The sequence below is a fragment of the Balaenoptera musculus genome, chromosome 14 (genome assembly GCF_009873245.2).
Source record: "Balaenoptera musculus isolate JJ_BM4_2016_0621 chromosome 14, mBalMus1.pri.v3, whole genome shotgun sequence".
Lineage (NCBI taxonomy): Eukaryota > Metazoa > Chordata > Mammalia > Artiodactyla > Balaenopteridae > Balaenoptera > Balaenoptera musculus.
The window spans coordinates 90,284,226-90,302,710 of NC_045798.1; the positions used below are offsets into that span (position 1 = coordinate 90,284,226).

The following is an 18,485-nucleotide window of genomic DNA, read 5'->3' on the forward strand; positions in this document are numbered from 1 at the left end:
TACAAACCTCACAATAAAAGCAGTGTTTTATCCAATTTAAATCCTTGTAATAATTTGCACTTTTCTCTAGTTCTGAATTGACTTGGTAGCAATGTTATTAGCCTAGGTATAGTCCAAGGCAGATGTGATATTAATTATCATTCTCTGGCTTAACTAATTCTTTATTTTATATTAAAATAATCTTTAATTATTAAAAAAAACCCAGTAATATATACTGTGAAAGAAAGTACAGGTTATCATTTCTTTAGAAAATAAAAATATTAAATGCCACATACCTACCATTTAGAGATTTAGCTTTCTCTTTATGTGTGTAAACATATAAATATAAATGTGTGTAGTATTTACCACAGTGAGCTCATATCGGTCACTCTTTTTTATTGCTTGCTTTTTTCAGTTACCTTCATCTTTCTGTGTCATTAAATGTTCATCCTATCTAATACCCAGTCCATATTCAGATTTCTACAGTTCCCCCCAAATATTTTTCACATTCTGTCTCTTTGAAGCGGAATTCAGTCTAGACCCTGCTGCATCTGGCTTTAGGGTCTCAGAGTCACGTCCCTTTCCGTCTTGCCGTCCCTGTGGTGGTGTTAGCCACACACTTGAGCCCCTGCGTCATTCCCCACCCTGACACTCTTCTCCGTGGTGCTCGCGCTGATGGAAGACAGTGTCTGCTCATGCAGTTTCTCTCTTTCAAAACTTACTTGTGGAAATCTCATCTGTTTATTTCTTATAAAACTGTAACTTTTTAAAAAAAAATATATTTATGTATATTTTTGAATTTACGGAAGACTAAAGACATGGGAAAAAATCCAGCACCCTAACAAGTACGGCCAGGAAGGAAATCAACTCTGTAATAGGACGGTTTAATGAACTACAAACAAGAAAGGATGGGAAAGGAAGAAAAAAATGTGCATTGAATTTAAGAGACTGTAGAAACTCGGAAGACATATTCATTTACTATTCAAGTGTAAACTCAGTAAGTACTTGGCATAAATTAAAAGGCTGCTGCTGAGGTACAAAAACTGTAATATTAACTTGGATTATTTCAGCATTTTCCCCAGGTCTCCAACTTGATGGGAACTCTGTCACAACTTGCCATGGGCTGCATTTTCATTTCACTCTTCCCAAGTAGATTTCTTAGGTGCCAAGTAATCCCATCAGGTTCTAATTAAATATTTCTTTATCTTCTGAAATTATGTAATAATCTCTCTTTTTCTCCCTTTTTAAAAGGACCTTAAAGGCTTTGATCCAGGAGAGAAGTACTTTTATAACACATCATGGGGAGATATTTCTCTCTGGGAACCTTCTGGAAAGAAAGTGGTATGTATTTTTATTTTTGATTTTCATGTTTCCTCAGAACTTGGGGGTAAGTGTCAATTTAGTTCTGAGGAACATCATATGTTTTGGGGTTGCAGATGAATGAATGGGAGGAGGAGGAGGTGTAGTGTAAATATTCAGGGAAGTAGAAAGAAAAAGTTAAACGTTTTGTAATATAGGATTATTGATGCTTTGAGAGTTTTCCGCTTACCAAGTTGGTAAAGTGATGTAGTGAAACTATTATTTGTCCTTGATTATTATATGTCTCTGATGTAAGAAGGGCTTCTGATTTATATAACTATTCTCAGTAAAAAGAAATGTCATGACTTTATATGTAATGAAGGTACATCCTGGTTTCAAAAATTAAAATAAGAATATGGAGTTTGAATTGAGGAACACAGTTTATAATAATTTGAAGCCTCACACTTAAACAGATTCGAGCTAAAATATGTGACATACTGCTGAATTCTCCTTCTTAAAGTGTTTTCTTCTGGAAAACCCTTCCTTCCCCCCAGCCACTGGGCTAGCACCTTCGTCAGCGCCCAACCAGCGCGTCCCAGATACGACTTCACTGTCCCCCTCGCCGCTCCCCCAGCCCGTTAGGCCAGGTCGTGTTGGCCTTGGGAATTCTGGCTTTAAAAACAAGTTCCTGTAGCCAGTGAGTCATTTTGCTGTCAGAATTTTATTTAAAAACATTTCCGTTGTCACCTTGTCCTCCTGAGTCCTGCTTTCTGCCTCTGTTTTGTGTCTCTTATCCTCCTTAACCCGACACTCCCCTCTCTACCCACAGACACAGGATTCCTTGAAACTGCTTTGATTCGGTTATTCTGCTCAGAGCAGCTCATGGCTATTCAAATATGCCTTGTTTTGAAGACCTTGGCTTTGTGAATATTTTCTTGGGCCTCCCTGATTTTTCTCATCCGAATTCTTAAAAGATTCTGTAACATAACGTGCAGTATAATGTATAATTATATGCTTTTCATCAGGAAACATTTTTTGAATTCCTGTTACAAAGTAGGTAAAACTTTGAGTGCTTGATACAAAGAGGTGAAAGTTAGGGTTCTTTTCCTCAGGGAGTTTATGTTTTTGTTCGGGTGAATAGGGCCTGGCATAAAAAGTTAAATAACGATATGAAAGAGTGGAGATTGAATTTGTTAAGTAGATACCATATTGAGAAAAAAACCCAATAAACCACTGTTGCCTGGCACGGCGGAGGCTGTGTGGTCTGCTCGTTTCAGTACCTTACCCCTCTCTGTGCCGTAGGTAGCTTCTTGCTTTAATTTGTCTCTGGGTAATAGGATATGTGAACAGAGACGGTTTCGGGCACCGTAGCAGAAAAGTGTGACCCTGCTGGATTATGCGGCTCGTGCTGCAGAGAAATGAGATGTGTTGGACTTTTGGGTTTGGGACGGAGACGCTCAGGTTATGTCAGGTGATGGAGCCCAGGTGATGGCGCCCAGCTGTTGTGGGACCTGAGGACGAGGCCTTAGGCTGACGGGGAGACAGGGACTGTCACGGGCACAGGGTTTCCACCAGCACCCAGAACACCTGGCTCCACTTCTTCTCTGCTTCTCTCCTTGGTTATTTTTTCTAAATCTGTTACAGTGAACCAAGGGCTCACTGTCCTAGAACTTTCACATACAAGTATTTCTCTGAATATTTTGTCAGGGATTTTGTGCTTACGGACTTACTGTTTATTTTCCATTTTAATAGGTTTGTAGTGGTATCTTCTCTGGTGTTAATTTGCATTTCCCTAGTGACTAATGATGTTGAGCATCTTTTCGTGTGTTTGGCATCTGGATACCCTCTTTACTTTAAAGTATTTGATGCTTAAAATGTTTTGCCAGTTTTCTAAAAATTGGGTTATATGTTTTCTTACTGAGACTTGAACATGTCCACAAAAATGATTCTGGACACAAGTCCTTTATTAGATATGTGGTTTGCAAATATTGTCTCCTAGCCTGTGGCTTGTCTTTTTATCTTTTAAACAGTGTCTTTCAAAGAGCAGATTTCTTACTTTGATGAAGTCCTGTTTGTCATTGTTTTCTATTATGGATCATACTTATGGTGTCATATTTAAGAAATCTTTTCTTAACCCAAAGATCTGTTCAATACTAACAGATAGTAACAAGTTGTTAGTAAGTGCTATTGACTCTTTAATTGGGTGTAATTTTCATTAAGTATCTGGTTTTTCAGTACAGCATTTTGTGGAGTATAAGATGCACCATTTTAAAATGAACCACTAATGAAACTAAAGTAATACTTCACACTTAAGCTGTGTTGCAGCATTGAACTGTCAGTTGTAAGGTGTTTTCAGATTTCAGAGATATTAAAGTATGGGGGGAAGAGTGTGTCAGAATCAGTGAAAAATGTTTTTTTTACTTTGTGATCTGTGGTTGGCTGTTGCCCTAGGTTTATTATAGATCCTCCTGGAAGTGCCAGAACCTGGGATTTCTAATTGCTGGGAAGGCAATAGTAACATGTTGTTGAATGTGTTTGGGTGATTTCTCTGACCAGTGACCCAAGAGGAGAACTGCATGACTAGGAAAGAAGGTGACAAAACCCACAGGAGGGGAGTATGTGTATGTGTGTATGAAAGAGAGCGGTCACGAGAGCACAGATCTGGGAAGGAGGGGGGTGGCCTGCGGCCACTGCAATAGCTGAAAAAAGGGTTGCAGAACGGGAAGGCCTCTGCCCCAGCGTTTCACCTGTCCGCACCTTAACCCTCCTCCTTTGTGAAGCTAGGGCCCGTGTTTCCTGGGGCACCAGCCCTGGGGTCTGGAGGCTGTCATCCTGCTCCAGGTTGTCAGACCAGCAAGGTTTCCCGCATGCTAGAGCAGACTGTGCTCCTCAGCTGGCCAGCTGCTTTACAGATGTCTGTTCCTGTGCCCGAAGCTTGTGGAATTTCCCATATTTGCCTTACAGAGAAATACCGTACTGTCAGAGTTACAGTCTGTGGCCTGAACTTACCTCAGGATTCTTCACAGTGAGTTAGGCACAGGCCCTCTTTCTTCAGTGCTTGTCGCATGGTTTATTGGCTACTTGCTTGTGCCATGCGCTGTCCATGTGTCTCCTGCCTGCTCCAGGAATCTGGGAAATGGAAGACAATGATGATGGGGTTAACAATTTGCAAGTTTGGTTATGTTAGATAAATTCCAGAAGTTTTAGAATTTGGAGTAAAAACAACATTGGAACTAAGAGAAGTGGGATGAGAAGGGGAGAAAATAACTTTTTCGTGCAGAAAATTGAGTTTATTTTAATTAATGCAGTTAGGACTGCATCAATTCAAAGTATAGGACTAAGTAATGAGATTTGTGGTTTAATGGCTGGCTTGGAAACAGGGTTCAGCTAGCTGTGAGTTTGGGGCCAAACTGTGTTTGTATGGCCTACATGCTGAGAATAGTTGTTACATTTTTAAATGTTTGAGAAGGAAAGAAAATGAAAAGAATACTGTTTTGTGACATGTGAAAATTTGAATTAGGGTCTCTAGTGTTATTTACACGTTATCCGTGGGTACTTTTCCCTTACAACACAGCACTAGATCTAGCCAGTTAGAAGAAAAAGAATCATATACTTGTCAACTGTAGAAGGTGTAGCATCTGATAGTTTTATTAAACTATGCTTGACTTTCTTTTCTTTTAACAGAGATATCGAACAAAACCATACTGTTGTAGCCTCTGTAAATACTCCACAAAAGTGCTTACTTCATTCAAAAATCATTTACATCGTTACCATGAAGATGAAATTGACCAAGAGCTGGTGATCCCTTGTCCAAACTGTGTGTTTTCCTCTCAGCCCAGAGTTGTGGGAAGGCACTTCAGAATGTTTCATGCACCTGCTCGGAAAGTCCAGAACTACACAGTGAATATTTTAGGTGAAACTAAATCATCTAGGAGCGATGTGATAAGCTTTACATGTTTAAAATGTAACTTTTCAAACACTCTGTACTACAGCATGAAGAAGCATGTGCTGGTAGCCCATTTTCACTACTTAATTAATTCCTACTTTGGCCTGAGAACCGAGGAGATGGGTGAGCAACCAAGAGCTGACGACACCCTTTCTACAGAGAAGATGCCCCCATCCGACAGGTATTACTGTAAAAAGTGCAACGCCAACTCCAGCAGCCAGGATGCTTTAATGTACCATATTTTGACGTCGGATATACACAGGGATTTGGAGAATAAGCTTAGGTCTGTGATCTCAGAACACATTAAGAAGACTGGACTTCCGAAGCAAATGCATATTGCTCCAAAACCAGCTGCACGTGCGGCTGTACCATCCAACAGCAGTGCTCCGGGCCTCCCAGCCACACCTCCTTGCTTCCACCTTGCCTTGCCGCAGAACAGTCAGAGCCAAACCGTGGTACAGCCCGTTCAGGGTGCACCCCCTCCGGTGACTGTGGCCTCGGGTGCTTCTGGAAGCCTCACCCACTCTCCGCCTGCCGTTGCCCAGTCTCATGTGACTCTGGTCTCCAGTACTCTGCCAGTGGGCCAGAGCAACCTCACTCTGCCGCCCTCAACACCTCAGCCTGTCTTTCTCTCTCATGGAGTTCCACTTAATCAGGCAGCAAACCCTCCTGTGTTGCCCTTGAGTCAGCCAGTGGGACCTGTAAATAAGTCTGTTGGAACCGGTGTCCTCCCCATAAACCAGACCATCCGCCCGGGGGTTTTGCCCCTCAACCAGCCTGTTGGGCCCATAAGCAGGCCAGTTGGGCCTGGAGTTCTTTCGGTCAATAGACCTGTTGGGTCCGGTGTCCTTCCTGTCAATCCCTCTGTCACCCCTGGAGTTCTTCAGGCGGTCTCGCCAGGGGTGATTTCTGTGAGTCGGACAGTCCCGTCAGGGGTCCTTCCTGCGGGACAGATGACCCCTGCTGGGGTTATCCCTTCAGGACAGACGGCAACTTCTGGGGTTCTCCCCGCTGGCCAGGTGGTTCAGTCAGGGGTTCTCCCCATTGGCCAGACGGCCCCATCGGGGGTGCTCCCCCCTGGGCTGACGGTCCCGCCGCGGGTTCTCCCTCCTGGCCAGACGGTCCCACTGAGGGTTCTCCCTGCAGGTCAGGTAGTCCCACCTGGGCTCCTTCCTCCCAGCCAGACGGTCTCGTCAGGTGTTCTCCCTGTGAACCAGGGTATTAACTCTGGTGTTCTTCAGCTCAGTCAGCCTGTCGTGTCAGGGGTCCTTCCTGTGGGCCAGCCAGTGAGGCCGGGGGTCCTGCAGCTTAATCAGTCTGTGAGTACCAACATCCTGCCTGCACATCAGCCCATTAGACCCGGGGCTTCGCCAAACACCGCTTTCCTAACGTCAGGCTCTATTCTCAGACAACTAATACCCACAGGGAAACAAGTGAATGGGATTCCCACATACACACTTGCCCCAGTATCTGTCACTCTGCCTGTGCCCCCTGGAAGTGTCACCACTGTTGCCCCTCCCCAGATGCCCATCCAGCTCCTGCAGTCGGGCACGGCTGCACAGATGGCCGGCTCCATGGCCAGCCTGCCCTCCCCGCCAGCGGTGGTGAACGCCACTCAGAATGTGTTCGTTCAGCCCTCTGCGTCTGTGGCAGAGGCAAGTCAGGTGCTCAAACAGGCAAAGCAGTGGAAAACCTGTCCAGTTTGCAACGAGCTCTTCCCTTCCAATGTCTACCAGGTCCACATGGAAGTGGCACATAAGCACAGCGAATCCAAATCCGCTGAAACACTGGAGCCGGAAAAGCTGGCGGCATGTGCACCATTTCTAAAGTGGATGAGAGAGAAAACAGTTCGGTGTTTGTCCTGTAAGTGCTTAGTCTCAGAGGCGGAGCTTATCCGCCACTTACTGGTGCACGGCCTGGGGTGCTTGTTCTGCCCGTGCACGTTCCACGATATTAAAGGCCTCTCAGAGCATAGTAGGGCCATGCACCTAGGGAAGAGGAGACTGCCCGTGGACTATAGTGACAAAGGATTTCAGCTGGATGTCGATGCCAATGGCAGCCTGCGGTTTCCCCACCTTGACTTCATCACCATCTTGCCCAGGGAGGAGCTGGGTGAGCGGGAGGTCTACTTGGCCGTCCTGGCTGGGATACACTCCAAGTCACTGGTGCCCGTGTACATCAAAGTGAGGCCGCAGACCGAGGGTGCGCCCGGGAGGCCTGGCAACCAGGCGCTGACCTGCCCGTTTTGCTTCGGCACCTTTGTGACGGCTGAGGCGTACGAGCTGCATCTGAAGGAGCGGCACCACATCACGCCAACAGTCCACACGATTTTGAAATCCCCGGCTTTCAAGTGCATCCACTGCTGTGGGGTTTACACGGGCAACATGACTCTGGCGGCCATTGCCATACATCTCCTGCGCTGTCGGAGTGCTCCAAAGGACAGCAGCTCAGGCCTGCAGGTCCAGCCTAATTTTATTGAGAACAGTGAAGTGCTTTTAGTCAATGGTGAGGTGATACACGACTCCAGTTTTTCTGTGAAGAGAAAGATGCCTGATGGCCAGTTTGGGGCTGAAGACCAGAGGGATGGCGAGGAGCGGCCTCTCATCATAAATGCTGACACAGACCTGTCCCCAGAGAAGGTGACGAGTGTCGTGCCTTTTAAAAGACAGAGGAATGAAAGCAGGACGGAGGGACCCCTCGTTAATGATGATGCTCTCCAGATTTTAGCATTAAATCCTAAAAAATATGAAGACCGTTCTTATGAAGAAAAAAAGCAGTTTCTTAGAGATTATTTCCACAAGAGACCATATCCCAGTAAAAAGGAAATAGAACTGTTATCCTCACTCTTATGGGTGTGGAAAATTGACGTGGCTTCATTTTTTGGAAAAAGAAGGTATATTTGCATGAAAGCAATAAAAAATCACAAGCCTTCTGTACTTTTAGGCTTTGATATGTCTGAACTTAAAAATGTTAAACACAGATTGAACTTTGACTATCAACCACAAAACTTGTAAAAAAAAATTAGGAAATCTAAAGTACTAGATAATTAGTAGTCTTTTTCAATTGAGATTTTAAAAAATGTTATTTTCTTCACTGTATGTTGAACTAATCAATTTCAGTGGTCTTTATGCTGCTCTTTAGATTTATTTCAGGTGCTCAGAAAGACTTCTCTATAAAGAAGTGAATAGTTCTTTCAAATTTATTGTTTCCTGCAGCTTGATTTTGTAACAGTTGTTTTTCATTTTTTCCTCTGTCATGTAAATTAAATCTTTTGATATTTCATGCACGCCTTGTTTTCCCAGTAGTGTCAGTATCATGCTAAAAACTGAAATCTATATATGTTTGTTTTTCATTTAAGGAAATTTCAGCTTGTTTCAGAATACTTGATTAACTGCGAATAAAAACTGCTCTCCCTCAGCTTCACAAGTAGCAGCAGATGATACAGTAAATGTTTAGAGAAGTGAGTAGAAGCCCCTGTGACATGTCTGGTTCCTTAAGGATGCACTGCATTAACTTATGCTGATTTCTTCTTGTAAGGTATTTGCTTATTAGATTATACTTTTGATTTACGTTTTTTCAGGTTTGTCCTAATAGCTGTTTTTGATTGTAACTCAGAAAACCAAATGTTTTCATTTGTTAAAAATATACTGAACCTGAAGTCTGGTATTAAAGCTCATAAGTCAAGAGTTATTTTACAAATAAAGTAATTCTGTAGGTACAAAAATACTTCTCAGTGTAGACTTTTCCCCTCTTTTTGATACGCTGATAAGTCTTTTCTCCATTCAAAGATAAGACAATAAATCTTTAGTGCCTTTAGAACAAACACTGAAAACACACACACAAGCTCTCCTCCTAACCTAACTGTTCATAAACCAGTGAAAGGGAAGGACTGCATTACTCAGGATAACATGTTGGCCCCTGGGTGTGGCGACTGACTGAAATTTAAACACAGGTTTTCAGGGGACAAGGCGAAATGAGTAGACCGGAGCTAGTCTCCTGGTTGGTATATTAAATCTCCGACAGTTTCCTAGAGGTAAATGTATTCATTTTGGGGAAATGGGCTTTCCCATCGCCTAGTTGTCCAGGTTAATGGGGTGGGGTATTTCTAAGGAGCTCAAGTGTATTACTCTCCTTTGGACAGCTAAGCCTTGGTTTTTTCACACAATATAAAATAACTTAAAGCACCAGAAGCAGTAACGGAGACCATCCAGTTTAGACCTTAAGTCGTAGTGCTGGTGATAACAGCAGAGGCACCTGTGCAACATACTCAGAAGATAAGACAGTCTCTGGGAAATAAGATAATGTTACCGTACGGATTTTTAAAATATAATAGCTGCATGTCATTGCTGTAATGTACATTTTTGAGGCAGTCGTGAAACTGGTGTGTGGTTGTTGGTGTGCTCTGTTGTAAATTCAAAGAGCTTGTTTAAGTTTTTTTTTTTTACCTATTGTTTTCAGAGTGTCTATTTTGAATTAAAACTTGTTACACCACTGCAAGTAGAACTGTTTAATTCTTTTAACTGTTAAAACATCACGGTGACTCAGGAACAATCTAAACGTGGAAGTAGATACCATATTTATTTTCTAAAAAACATTACTTGTCATTGTGAAAATAAGCACAACCCGAAAGGGCTAACTGATTACAGGGTCACAAAGCAGATGTGGCTAGAGACCCTTGCCGTGTCTGGCGGTGGCTGGGGGTCGGCCCTTCTCCATCCAGGCTGTGCTCTGTGCCGAACGGCGCGGCTTGCCGTCTGCATGGTTTGACCGTCCCTTCTTCAGTTGTGCACGTCAGGGGTTCTGTTGCCATGGGGGCCTGATCGTTCTTTGTTCGGGTGACTGTCCTGTCCACTGCAGGATCAGGGCAGCATCCGTGGTCTCTACCCTCCAAGTCAGCAGCACCTCCACCCGCCCCGGGCTGGCAGATGCGTCCCTGCCAGGCGTCCCTGTGGGGCAGCATCAGCCCCCGAGGAGAACCTCTGTGATGAAGGAATTCTGATTTCCAGCTGTATCTCAGCTCTTGATGTGGAGTCTTTTTATGCTGTGCTAGTTACTGGTTATTAAATAAGTTTTTAGGCTTACGGATCAAAATTTGATATAAGCTGAGCTTCAAAAAGCACGTGGGAGGTCTTGCAAATGTAAAAAATGAGTAAATTTATTACTGTTTTTGGCTCTGCCGTGCGGCATGCGGGATCTTAGTTCCCTGACCAGGGATCGAACCCGTGCCCCCTGCAGTGGAAGCGCGGAGTCTTAACCACTGGACTGCCATGGAAGTCCCTAAATGTATAATTTGAAAATGAAAAACTAAACTATAGATTAATAGTGGTGGAGGTTTTTTAAACTACCCATTAAAAGATTAGAAATTGAGAAGGAAAGGAGACAATCCTTTTTATTACCACGGTTACAAATAATTGTATACTTTAAAAAATTTTTTAATCTGTGTAGCATGAGCTCTAAAAATATTTCATATTTGGAGACACTGCTTGGGAAAGATCCTCCGTGTTTTCCTTGCTGCAAGCAATGAATCCTCCCTTCTCCTACCCTCTTCCCCCCAAATTACATATTTGAAGTCGATTCAGTGAAAGACAAATTGGAATGTAGGATACTGTTTTAGCTTCTGAATCCTGTTAACACACCCTTGTTTTGGATGTGTGATTTTTTAATAACTAGGGACCACATCACTTCATTTGTTCCAGTGACTAATAAATGAGAGACAGTAATTCAGGAGTGCTCCAGAAAGCTTTTCGTCCACCAAATGACAGGATAAGCACCTTCACCACCCACACCTTTGCTTAATTCTTCTTTTGGTCACTGCTCTCCCACGCCTCCCTCAGCATGCTGCTTCCAGAATGAAACTGCCAGCAAATCTCAGTCTGTCGGATTGCCTTAGCAACTCAGCTGAGGAACAAGTCGGCTTTGATTTCACCTTGTCCTGAGGCCCATGAATGTTTTCTCTAGAAAGCTGCAGGCGAATGAGGTAGGAAGGGCCGAGTGTGGACCCTACAGCTCTCGAGGACAGTAGGCCTCGGAGTCTGACCGTGCAAGAAGCCGCGGGACTCCGACACAGCTGCGGGAGTACCTGCCTTCAGTTTCCGTGACGTGGGCCACAGGGCTGGCATGAGGGCAGGCAGACAGCAGAGATGGCCGTGTCGAGGACAGTGCTGGGTGCAAGGGCAGTGTTGGTACCGCAGTAGCTTGAAGACTACATGGTATAGGTGGTGTCCGCCCACCCTTCCCCCTTCCCCCTCATCAGTGAGATCAAACAAAACGTAGCCAATCAGTGAAGAAGCCAGGCCGGTCCTGAAAAGCCAACAGGGGCCAGAAGACCCTCATCCACATACCACCAGCTAACCGCAAAAACTAGCCTTCTGTATCACCACGCTGGACTGCATTCCCGGGCCAAGGAGCTCTTCCAGGAGTTCCCGGTCCAGGTGGTGATCGGGAAGGGGCTGTTGCTCATATGAAACTTGTCAGTTGGCCTCCCTGGTGTTGTGGACACATCATCCTCTCCCTCAAGCTCAGGCCAGTTCAGTCTCCCTTGCAGAAGCCATGTGGTTCTGGTTCTTCATTCAGTTTTGAAGTAAGACCTCTGGAAATCCTGTGCTGTGCTGTAGTTGGGCAGCAGCTGGGCCAGGCCTGCAGTAGACGGTTGCTCTTCTGCCCCCGAGTTCCCGGGGGGGTGTGGCCAAGGAGGGCAGTCGCCCACCTCCTGTTACCCTTTTCCAACAGCTCTTCACATAACGATGATTATGTGCAGCTCTCTAAGAGTTCACTAAAGAAAGCAACAACCCTGACCAGTTAGTTAAGAAAAGAAAAAACAGCCCCAAAACACTAACCTAGTTTTTACATTGTTTTTAAACAGACCTTCCTAGTAGATAATAAACATTTATCAACAGTTTACTATTGCTAGGAAATGGGCTGAGTATTTTAACGACAATAATAATGATCTACTTAGTGCTTACTCAGCTGTGCACAGCTGACATGCATTTTAACTCTCAGCAATCCTACAAGGTAAATGGTGGTATCTCATTGTGCCTAAAAGGAAACTGAGGCATGGGGAGGTTAAGTAAGTCGCCCAAGGCAGGGAGCTAGTGAGGTGAAAAGAGCTAGGGCGAGACCTGGGGGCCGAGCGTCATGCTCCTGGCTGGTATGATACAGTCCTCTGGTCACACATTTCCCCATTTAAGCCTCATAATACTCTTATGATGTAGGTTTTATTTTACCTGCATTCTAGAGATGAAGAAATGGGATCCAAGGTAGAGTGACCAGCCGTCCCAGTTTACTCAGGACTGAGGGATTTCTCTGAACTTTCAGTGCCAAAACTGCGAGCATCCAGCCAGGTGGGGATAAGTTGGTCACCTTACTCAGAGGACAGTTCACCCCCCCATGGTGACATGTCCCTTAACTGATGCAGTACTGTCTGTAATAAATCTGTCTGCTCTCTCTAGACGCACACGTAGCCCTTTAGGTGTCGAGATATACAGGGCATCCTGACCCTAGATGGTTACAGCACCAACAGTAGCAGTGCCCTCTGTGTGCCAGGTGATGTTCTAAATGCTTTGCGTAATGAACTCAGTGACATGATGTGTTGTGAATGAAAAGTGAAAGGAGGGAAGTCCTGGTTAGAACCACAATAAAAGGAGTACATACAGATTTGCTATTTAGATATCTTATAATGTCTCCCCATGTTACTAAATAGAGTCCCTGCTGAACTATCAACTAAGGAATAAAAATTCCAACTATGAGGTACTGCCAGAAAACTTTTCTTTAGTTTTTTTTTTTTTTTTTAAATATTTATTTATTTATTTATCTATTTGGCTGGGCCGGATCTTAGTTGTGGCATGCGGGATCTTCGTAGTGGCATTCGAGATCTTCAGTTGCGGCATGCGAACTCAGTTGCAGCATGTGGGATCTAGTTCCCTGACCAGGGATTGAACTCGGCCCCCCTGCATTTGGAGCTCGGAGCCTTAGCCACTGGACCACTAGGGAAGTCCCACTTTTCTTTAGTCTTAAACACTTAAACTTAATTTCATTCTCTTACTGATAGTTATAATTTTAATGTTCTCAAACCAATTCCTTTTTCATAGGTGCTGAGAGTAAATATCTAAACATGCATTCCTTAACGTAAAGCTTCACCTTGTAGCACACCTGCTGATTTATACTTCTGGAATCTATTTTTTCTGTTATGCAGTTATTAAATCTCAGCTTTAGAATTTTTCTAGTTTTTGATAACCTGTCCTAATTACTACTTAGTTTTTAAAATTTAAAAGTTTAAAAATCATTTTAGCAATAAAGATGTTCTAGAGGGAAACTCTTCATAGTAAGTGAATGTGCCCTAAGAACATACTACTCGTAGCAGTGCCGAGCAGTTACTTTCTTTCAGATTCTAAACCCAGGATTTTCTTAATTTGTGATCCATGAACCATCTGAGTAAAAAGTGTAAACGTTGATGAAAGTTAAAGTCTAGATTATATTATCAGATTTTTCGTAATATACAGATAAGATGACAATTTACTGGCACTATCAACCTCAAAGGCCTATGTTAATGACACATGAAAACAGCCTAAATTTTATGCTTATTTGGGATAAGATATCTAGGAGGGTTACCTTGTAAAGTAGATTAAAATACAAATCAAAATCTGTTGTATCTGACAGGGATCTCTTAAGGCCACCATATTGGCAGGTGGAAAACAAATACACCATTCACTCAGATGACCTAGCTCACTTTTTTTTTTTTCTTAAGTCTTTTTTGAATTTGTTACAACATTGCTTCTGTATTAATGTTTTGGTTTTTTGGTCAGGAGGCATGTGGGATCTTAGCTCCCTGACCAGGGTTCAAACCCGCACCCCCTGCATTGGAAGGCAAAGTCTTAACTACTGGACTGCCAGGGAAGTCCCCTAGCTCACGTTTTGAGAGGGAAAATGTATATAACGCTGCTAAATAGTAGCTAACGTTTGTTTTTCACAGCCCGTTAAAGAAAGTGCTTCCCAAACCACTGATCTTTATCCCACTCATAAAATCATGAGCAGTGTTTGTTTACTTTTAAACAAACAAAAAATTACATAAATTCCTTTTCAGAAGGAAAACTTTAACAATTAAAATTTAGACTTTTATCAATATTTAAATTATAAATCAAACTTCAGCCATATAGGTATGTTTGCTATGAACAAACTAAGATCATGTGGTCATACTATCAAATGCAAATTCAGAATTAGTTGTCATAAATGAATATATTTTTTCAGAAATTAGTTGCTTACAGTTTACAATCCACGATATGGAAAGTTTAATATATTAATTTACCATTTGCCTAAACATAATCGAGAGAAAATTGAATAATAGCAACGAGTAATGGTTCGGTAGTTTTTCTTAAAACAATGTTTCTATATAGATCTATCTTGAGCGTTAGTTGAGTTGTAAAATCAGTAAAAACAACAGTTTTGCTAGAGTTTATAGATAAGTTGACTCATTTTGCCTCCCCATTCCTCTGTGGAGCAGCTTTCAGAATTGTTAGACCGAAGACCTGGAAAATCCTACATTGTCTATGAAATAGTGATACTGACACACACACACACACACACAAACGCACACACAAGTTAATATGATATCAAACTTAGACTACAGCTCACAGATTCTAGAAGGAGTTTCCATGCAGACTTAGATTTAAGGTCTTCTCATTACAAGGAAAGCATCTTTGGTCCTAAAAAGGACAGGAGATTTATCCTCAGTTTGCTGTTGTCTTGTGGAAGGTGACTTAAGAAAACACTGGGAAAGTCATGAGATCATTTTAAAGAAATTATGCATTTTGCAGGGAAGGTAATTTTTGGTTATTTTTAAAATTTAATTTTGTCTAGATTTTATATGTGCTTTCAAATAACTAACTGGAGTGGCTACGTACATCAATAAGACAACTTACACAAAAGAAGGAGGGCAGCTGACGCAGGAATTTCTGAAGCTCACTGGGGAAGCCTAAGTTTAGCCCTGCCAGTGGCTTGCTTCCCCACTCCAGTCACATGACTCCAGGCATGTTAGCAGAGGCCTTTTCACTACGTTCAGCTCTAAGGTGAGTGCCCTTCTAGTAACATATCAGAAGATCAATAACCTCACACCAGAACTCACATTGTTATCACAGTGGTTCTTGGTGCCCTGTTTGCTTGTTGCCATATATTTCACTGCTGACCTTGTTTTTATTCACAGGTGGTGGTAGTGACCATCTTGGTCCAATAAGTCACTAATTTAGAAGTAAGCAGGATACACATATATCAACACCCAGTATGTAGAATTTTCTAACCATATCCTAGCTATTGGCATTGCCAATTTTTTGGCCTCTACATAACATTCTGTGTTAGATGATTTGATGACTAAAGGTGAAGCTGGGATACTAAAAATAGATGTATTGTTACTGACAACATGGAATCAACTCAGAATTTTAAAAACGAAAATGGAAAATCTTGGTAAATTCATTATGAGATCTATTCAGTAATCAAAGTAGATTGACATTACTCTGATTACAGGTTCTTATCTATCTGAGTCCCACTTAGAAATGAATCTTTAAATATAGGTTTAGAACTGCACACTTTTTTTTTTTTTTTGGCTTTGCCGCGCGGCTTGCGGGATCTTAATTCCCCGACCAGGGATTGAACCTGTGCCCTCCGCAGAGAAAGCGTGGAGTCCTAACCACTGTACCGCCAGGGAATTCCCAGAACTGCACACTGTTGTCCAAATGAAACATAGCTTATTTCCAGGATCAAAATACCCATAATGTCTGAGGGTTGCAGTGTAATTAAATGATATCCTCAATCTAATTTCTCAACACTTAAGAAGTTCAGGGTGTGAACTACTTAACCTTACTCTGCCATCTGAGAAGCTACGCCGGTCTGGCTGTACTATGCCTGTTTTTCCATTCACAAAATGGCAGGTGGGGAGAGGTGATTCCTTCTGTGTTTCATAAGAAATGGCCTCAGTATAATCATATGTTTTATTTTCAATGCACTAGAAATAGAGAATGGGTCTTTGCCAATTCCTGGACAGTTAATTAGTAAGCTGCTTCCTTGCAATGACTTGTGTAAGAATAGATTAGTTGACATCAATGCACTCCTGTCCTACAGGGTTGCCAAAGTGGCTACAAAAAAAACACTAGACACCCAATATCTTGTAATGACCTGTAATGGAATATAATCTGCAAAAAAGCCTGGTCACTGTGCTGTCTGCCTAAAAGTAACACAATGCTGTGAATCAACTATACCTCAATTTAAGAAAAGACTAGACAGATTCAGAGTTCAGAACACAGTGCACTCTTGAGGGTAAACACAAGAGTCTTCTGCCTTCTAATGTAAAGTCCACCTCAATCTAGATCACTTGGTTGTAACTCCAACTATGTAGACTAGCACAGAAGTCTAAGAGATTGTCTTTCATTACATTTCTCCACGCACCCCGCGTGGTCAGGACCTTCTGCCCGTGAGGATAAGCGATGTGAAGGAAGACAGTGCCAGAATGATTAATTTTCTTTGATTTAAAGTTTAATATTCATTTATTTAAAAAATTAAGCTGCTACCTACATTTGGTAATGTTATATTCTTCCAGTAGTGGTTTCTCACTGCTAAGACACTATTTGTGTGCATAGTCTAAGATTATCAGCAACATTATTTTATAAGTATTTCACTCTTGGGATAATATTGCAGACTTTTCTTCCTAAAGCAGTAAAGTACCTTTGGACCAGGTTTTCCTGGGTATGTGCTATATATATCTGTCTGCCTATCATAGTTTATATCGATTGAGATGATATGTCCAGTAGTAGAAAGATGCTAATAAAAATGCAAAGGGCAACCTGAGTGCCAGTAAAACAAGGTGAAGTGCTTTGACTGTTGAGTTCATCTGAAGCTGTCAGAATATGTTACACACATCAAGTGTGTCTGCCTCACTTCAGGGGCTTTAGGGAAGTGGGAGGTGCGCTTTCACGTACAAGATGTGCAGAGTCCCTACAAACCTAAAATCTAAAAGAAAAGGGTGAGGCTAGAACAAGTTACTCTGATGACATAATTTTGGATAAATGTGGTCTTCATTACTGTATAACGTATTATAGGTTTCTAAGATTTGTCAAAATCAGCCTTTCATGTTGGACCTTTTGAGTTCGGTGGTTCAGTCCCTCATCACTGGAGGCTCCTGGAGTTTGTACAAGCGTGGGTGACTTGGGTCTGTGTTTACATTGCTTCAGCCCCTTCCCCCTGATTCGTTCTCATATTTTCACCTGAGCCCACCTGTGAGTTGGCGTTAAATTGCCACAGACTGAAGCGTGAACTGCCCTAGAGATTTAAATCCTAACATTGATTCCTTGCCAGGTGCTAGTTACAAAATCATAACCTGAAATGAAAAGATGGTAAATAGATCAAATAGCTTTTTTTTTCTGTTGCAAATTCGGTTGGCATCTGAATATTTGGATAGATTAGTTAAAAATCCAAATATCTTGGTAATTTAAATATATGACTATATCTTAGTGTTTAAATCACAGCAATGTTTGAGATATAATCCAACATACCCGCAAACTCATCAACTCTCCTTAGAAGTCTTCAAGACTCCTGTCTGAATCTTTGTTCTGTAATAAAGAAACATTAGTTTAGGATTAACTGAATTTGTACATTTAATTTATGAATAAAATTTTTTTTAAAGTTTTTAACGACTGTGCAAAGAATAATGTTGGTTATTAACTTGATAACTTGAATTGCAAAACTATTTTTACATGGAATGCTTATGTTTTTAAGTTGATAGCGTTGCTTAATAGAAGTAACTATTAATTCAATTTGATTAACTTCTTGTTTCCATTATCACCATTTGTGAAACCTGACAGGAATTTTACAAATGAGCAGGGGCTGAGGTGCTTTCTGACTCGTATTAATTTTAAAGGATACATATTCAAAACCTCTTGATCACGTGCAATGGTGCCATGCTAAGTATGCGATGCAGCCACTGAAGATGGCGACCGGTGTGGTTGTAGACGGGCACCTGTAGCCACGAGGTACCTCACTCATCCATTCGTCATTCCCAGCTACTTCAGTGGTGATGCCAGAGGGAGGAGACTTGCCTCAGGTGTGACCTGAGCCCGAATCCAGCACCTGTGCCCTGTCGACTAAGAAACGTGCCTTCCTGAGCTGCTTCCTTAACAAAGGTTCATACTCCTTGTGCCTTGTAAGTTGTTTGATGGTAAATGAGGCTTTCTTTAAAGGCAAGTTTTGAGAGTTCCAATAAGAAATAGGTGTGATTTTTTTT

General features: G+C 42.3%; 1 protein-coding gene across 3 annotated transcripts in view; it reads left to right on the forward strand.

The window, feature by feature from the left end:
• Nucleotides 1–18,485, forward strand: part of ADNP2 (ADNP homeobox 2) — a 40,796-nt gene that overhangs the window by 20,949 nt on the left and 1,362 nt on the right. Inside the window, exons 3-7 of one of the 3 annotated variants that reach the window (XR_005022609.1) lie at nucleotides 1,231–1,320; nucleotides 4,963–8,684; nucleotides 12,673–12,766; nucleotides 15,077–15,285; nucleotides 18,123–18,384. Coding sequence is in view for 1 of the 3 variants with exons in the window: in XM_036874674.1 (XP_036730569.1) it covers nucleotides 1,231–1,320; nucleotides 4,963–8,238 (3,366 nt within the window). In the remaining 2 variants the exon portion in view is untranslated. Of the gene's footprint in view, nucleotides 1–1,230; nucleotides 1,321–4,962; nucleotides 10,332–12,672; nucleotides 12,767–15,076; nucleotides 15,286–18,122; nucleotides 18,385–18,485 lie in introns of those variants that run through there. The other 2 variants (XR_005022610.1, XM_036874674.1) reach the window with 2 other exon arrangements.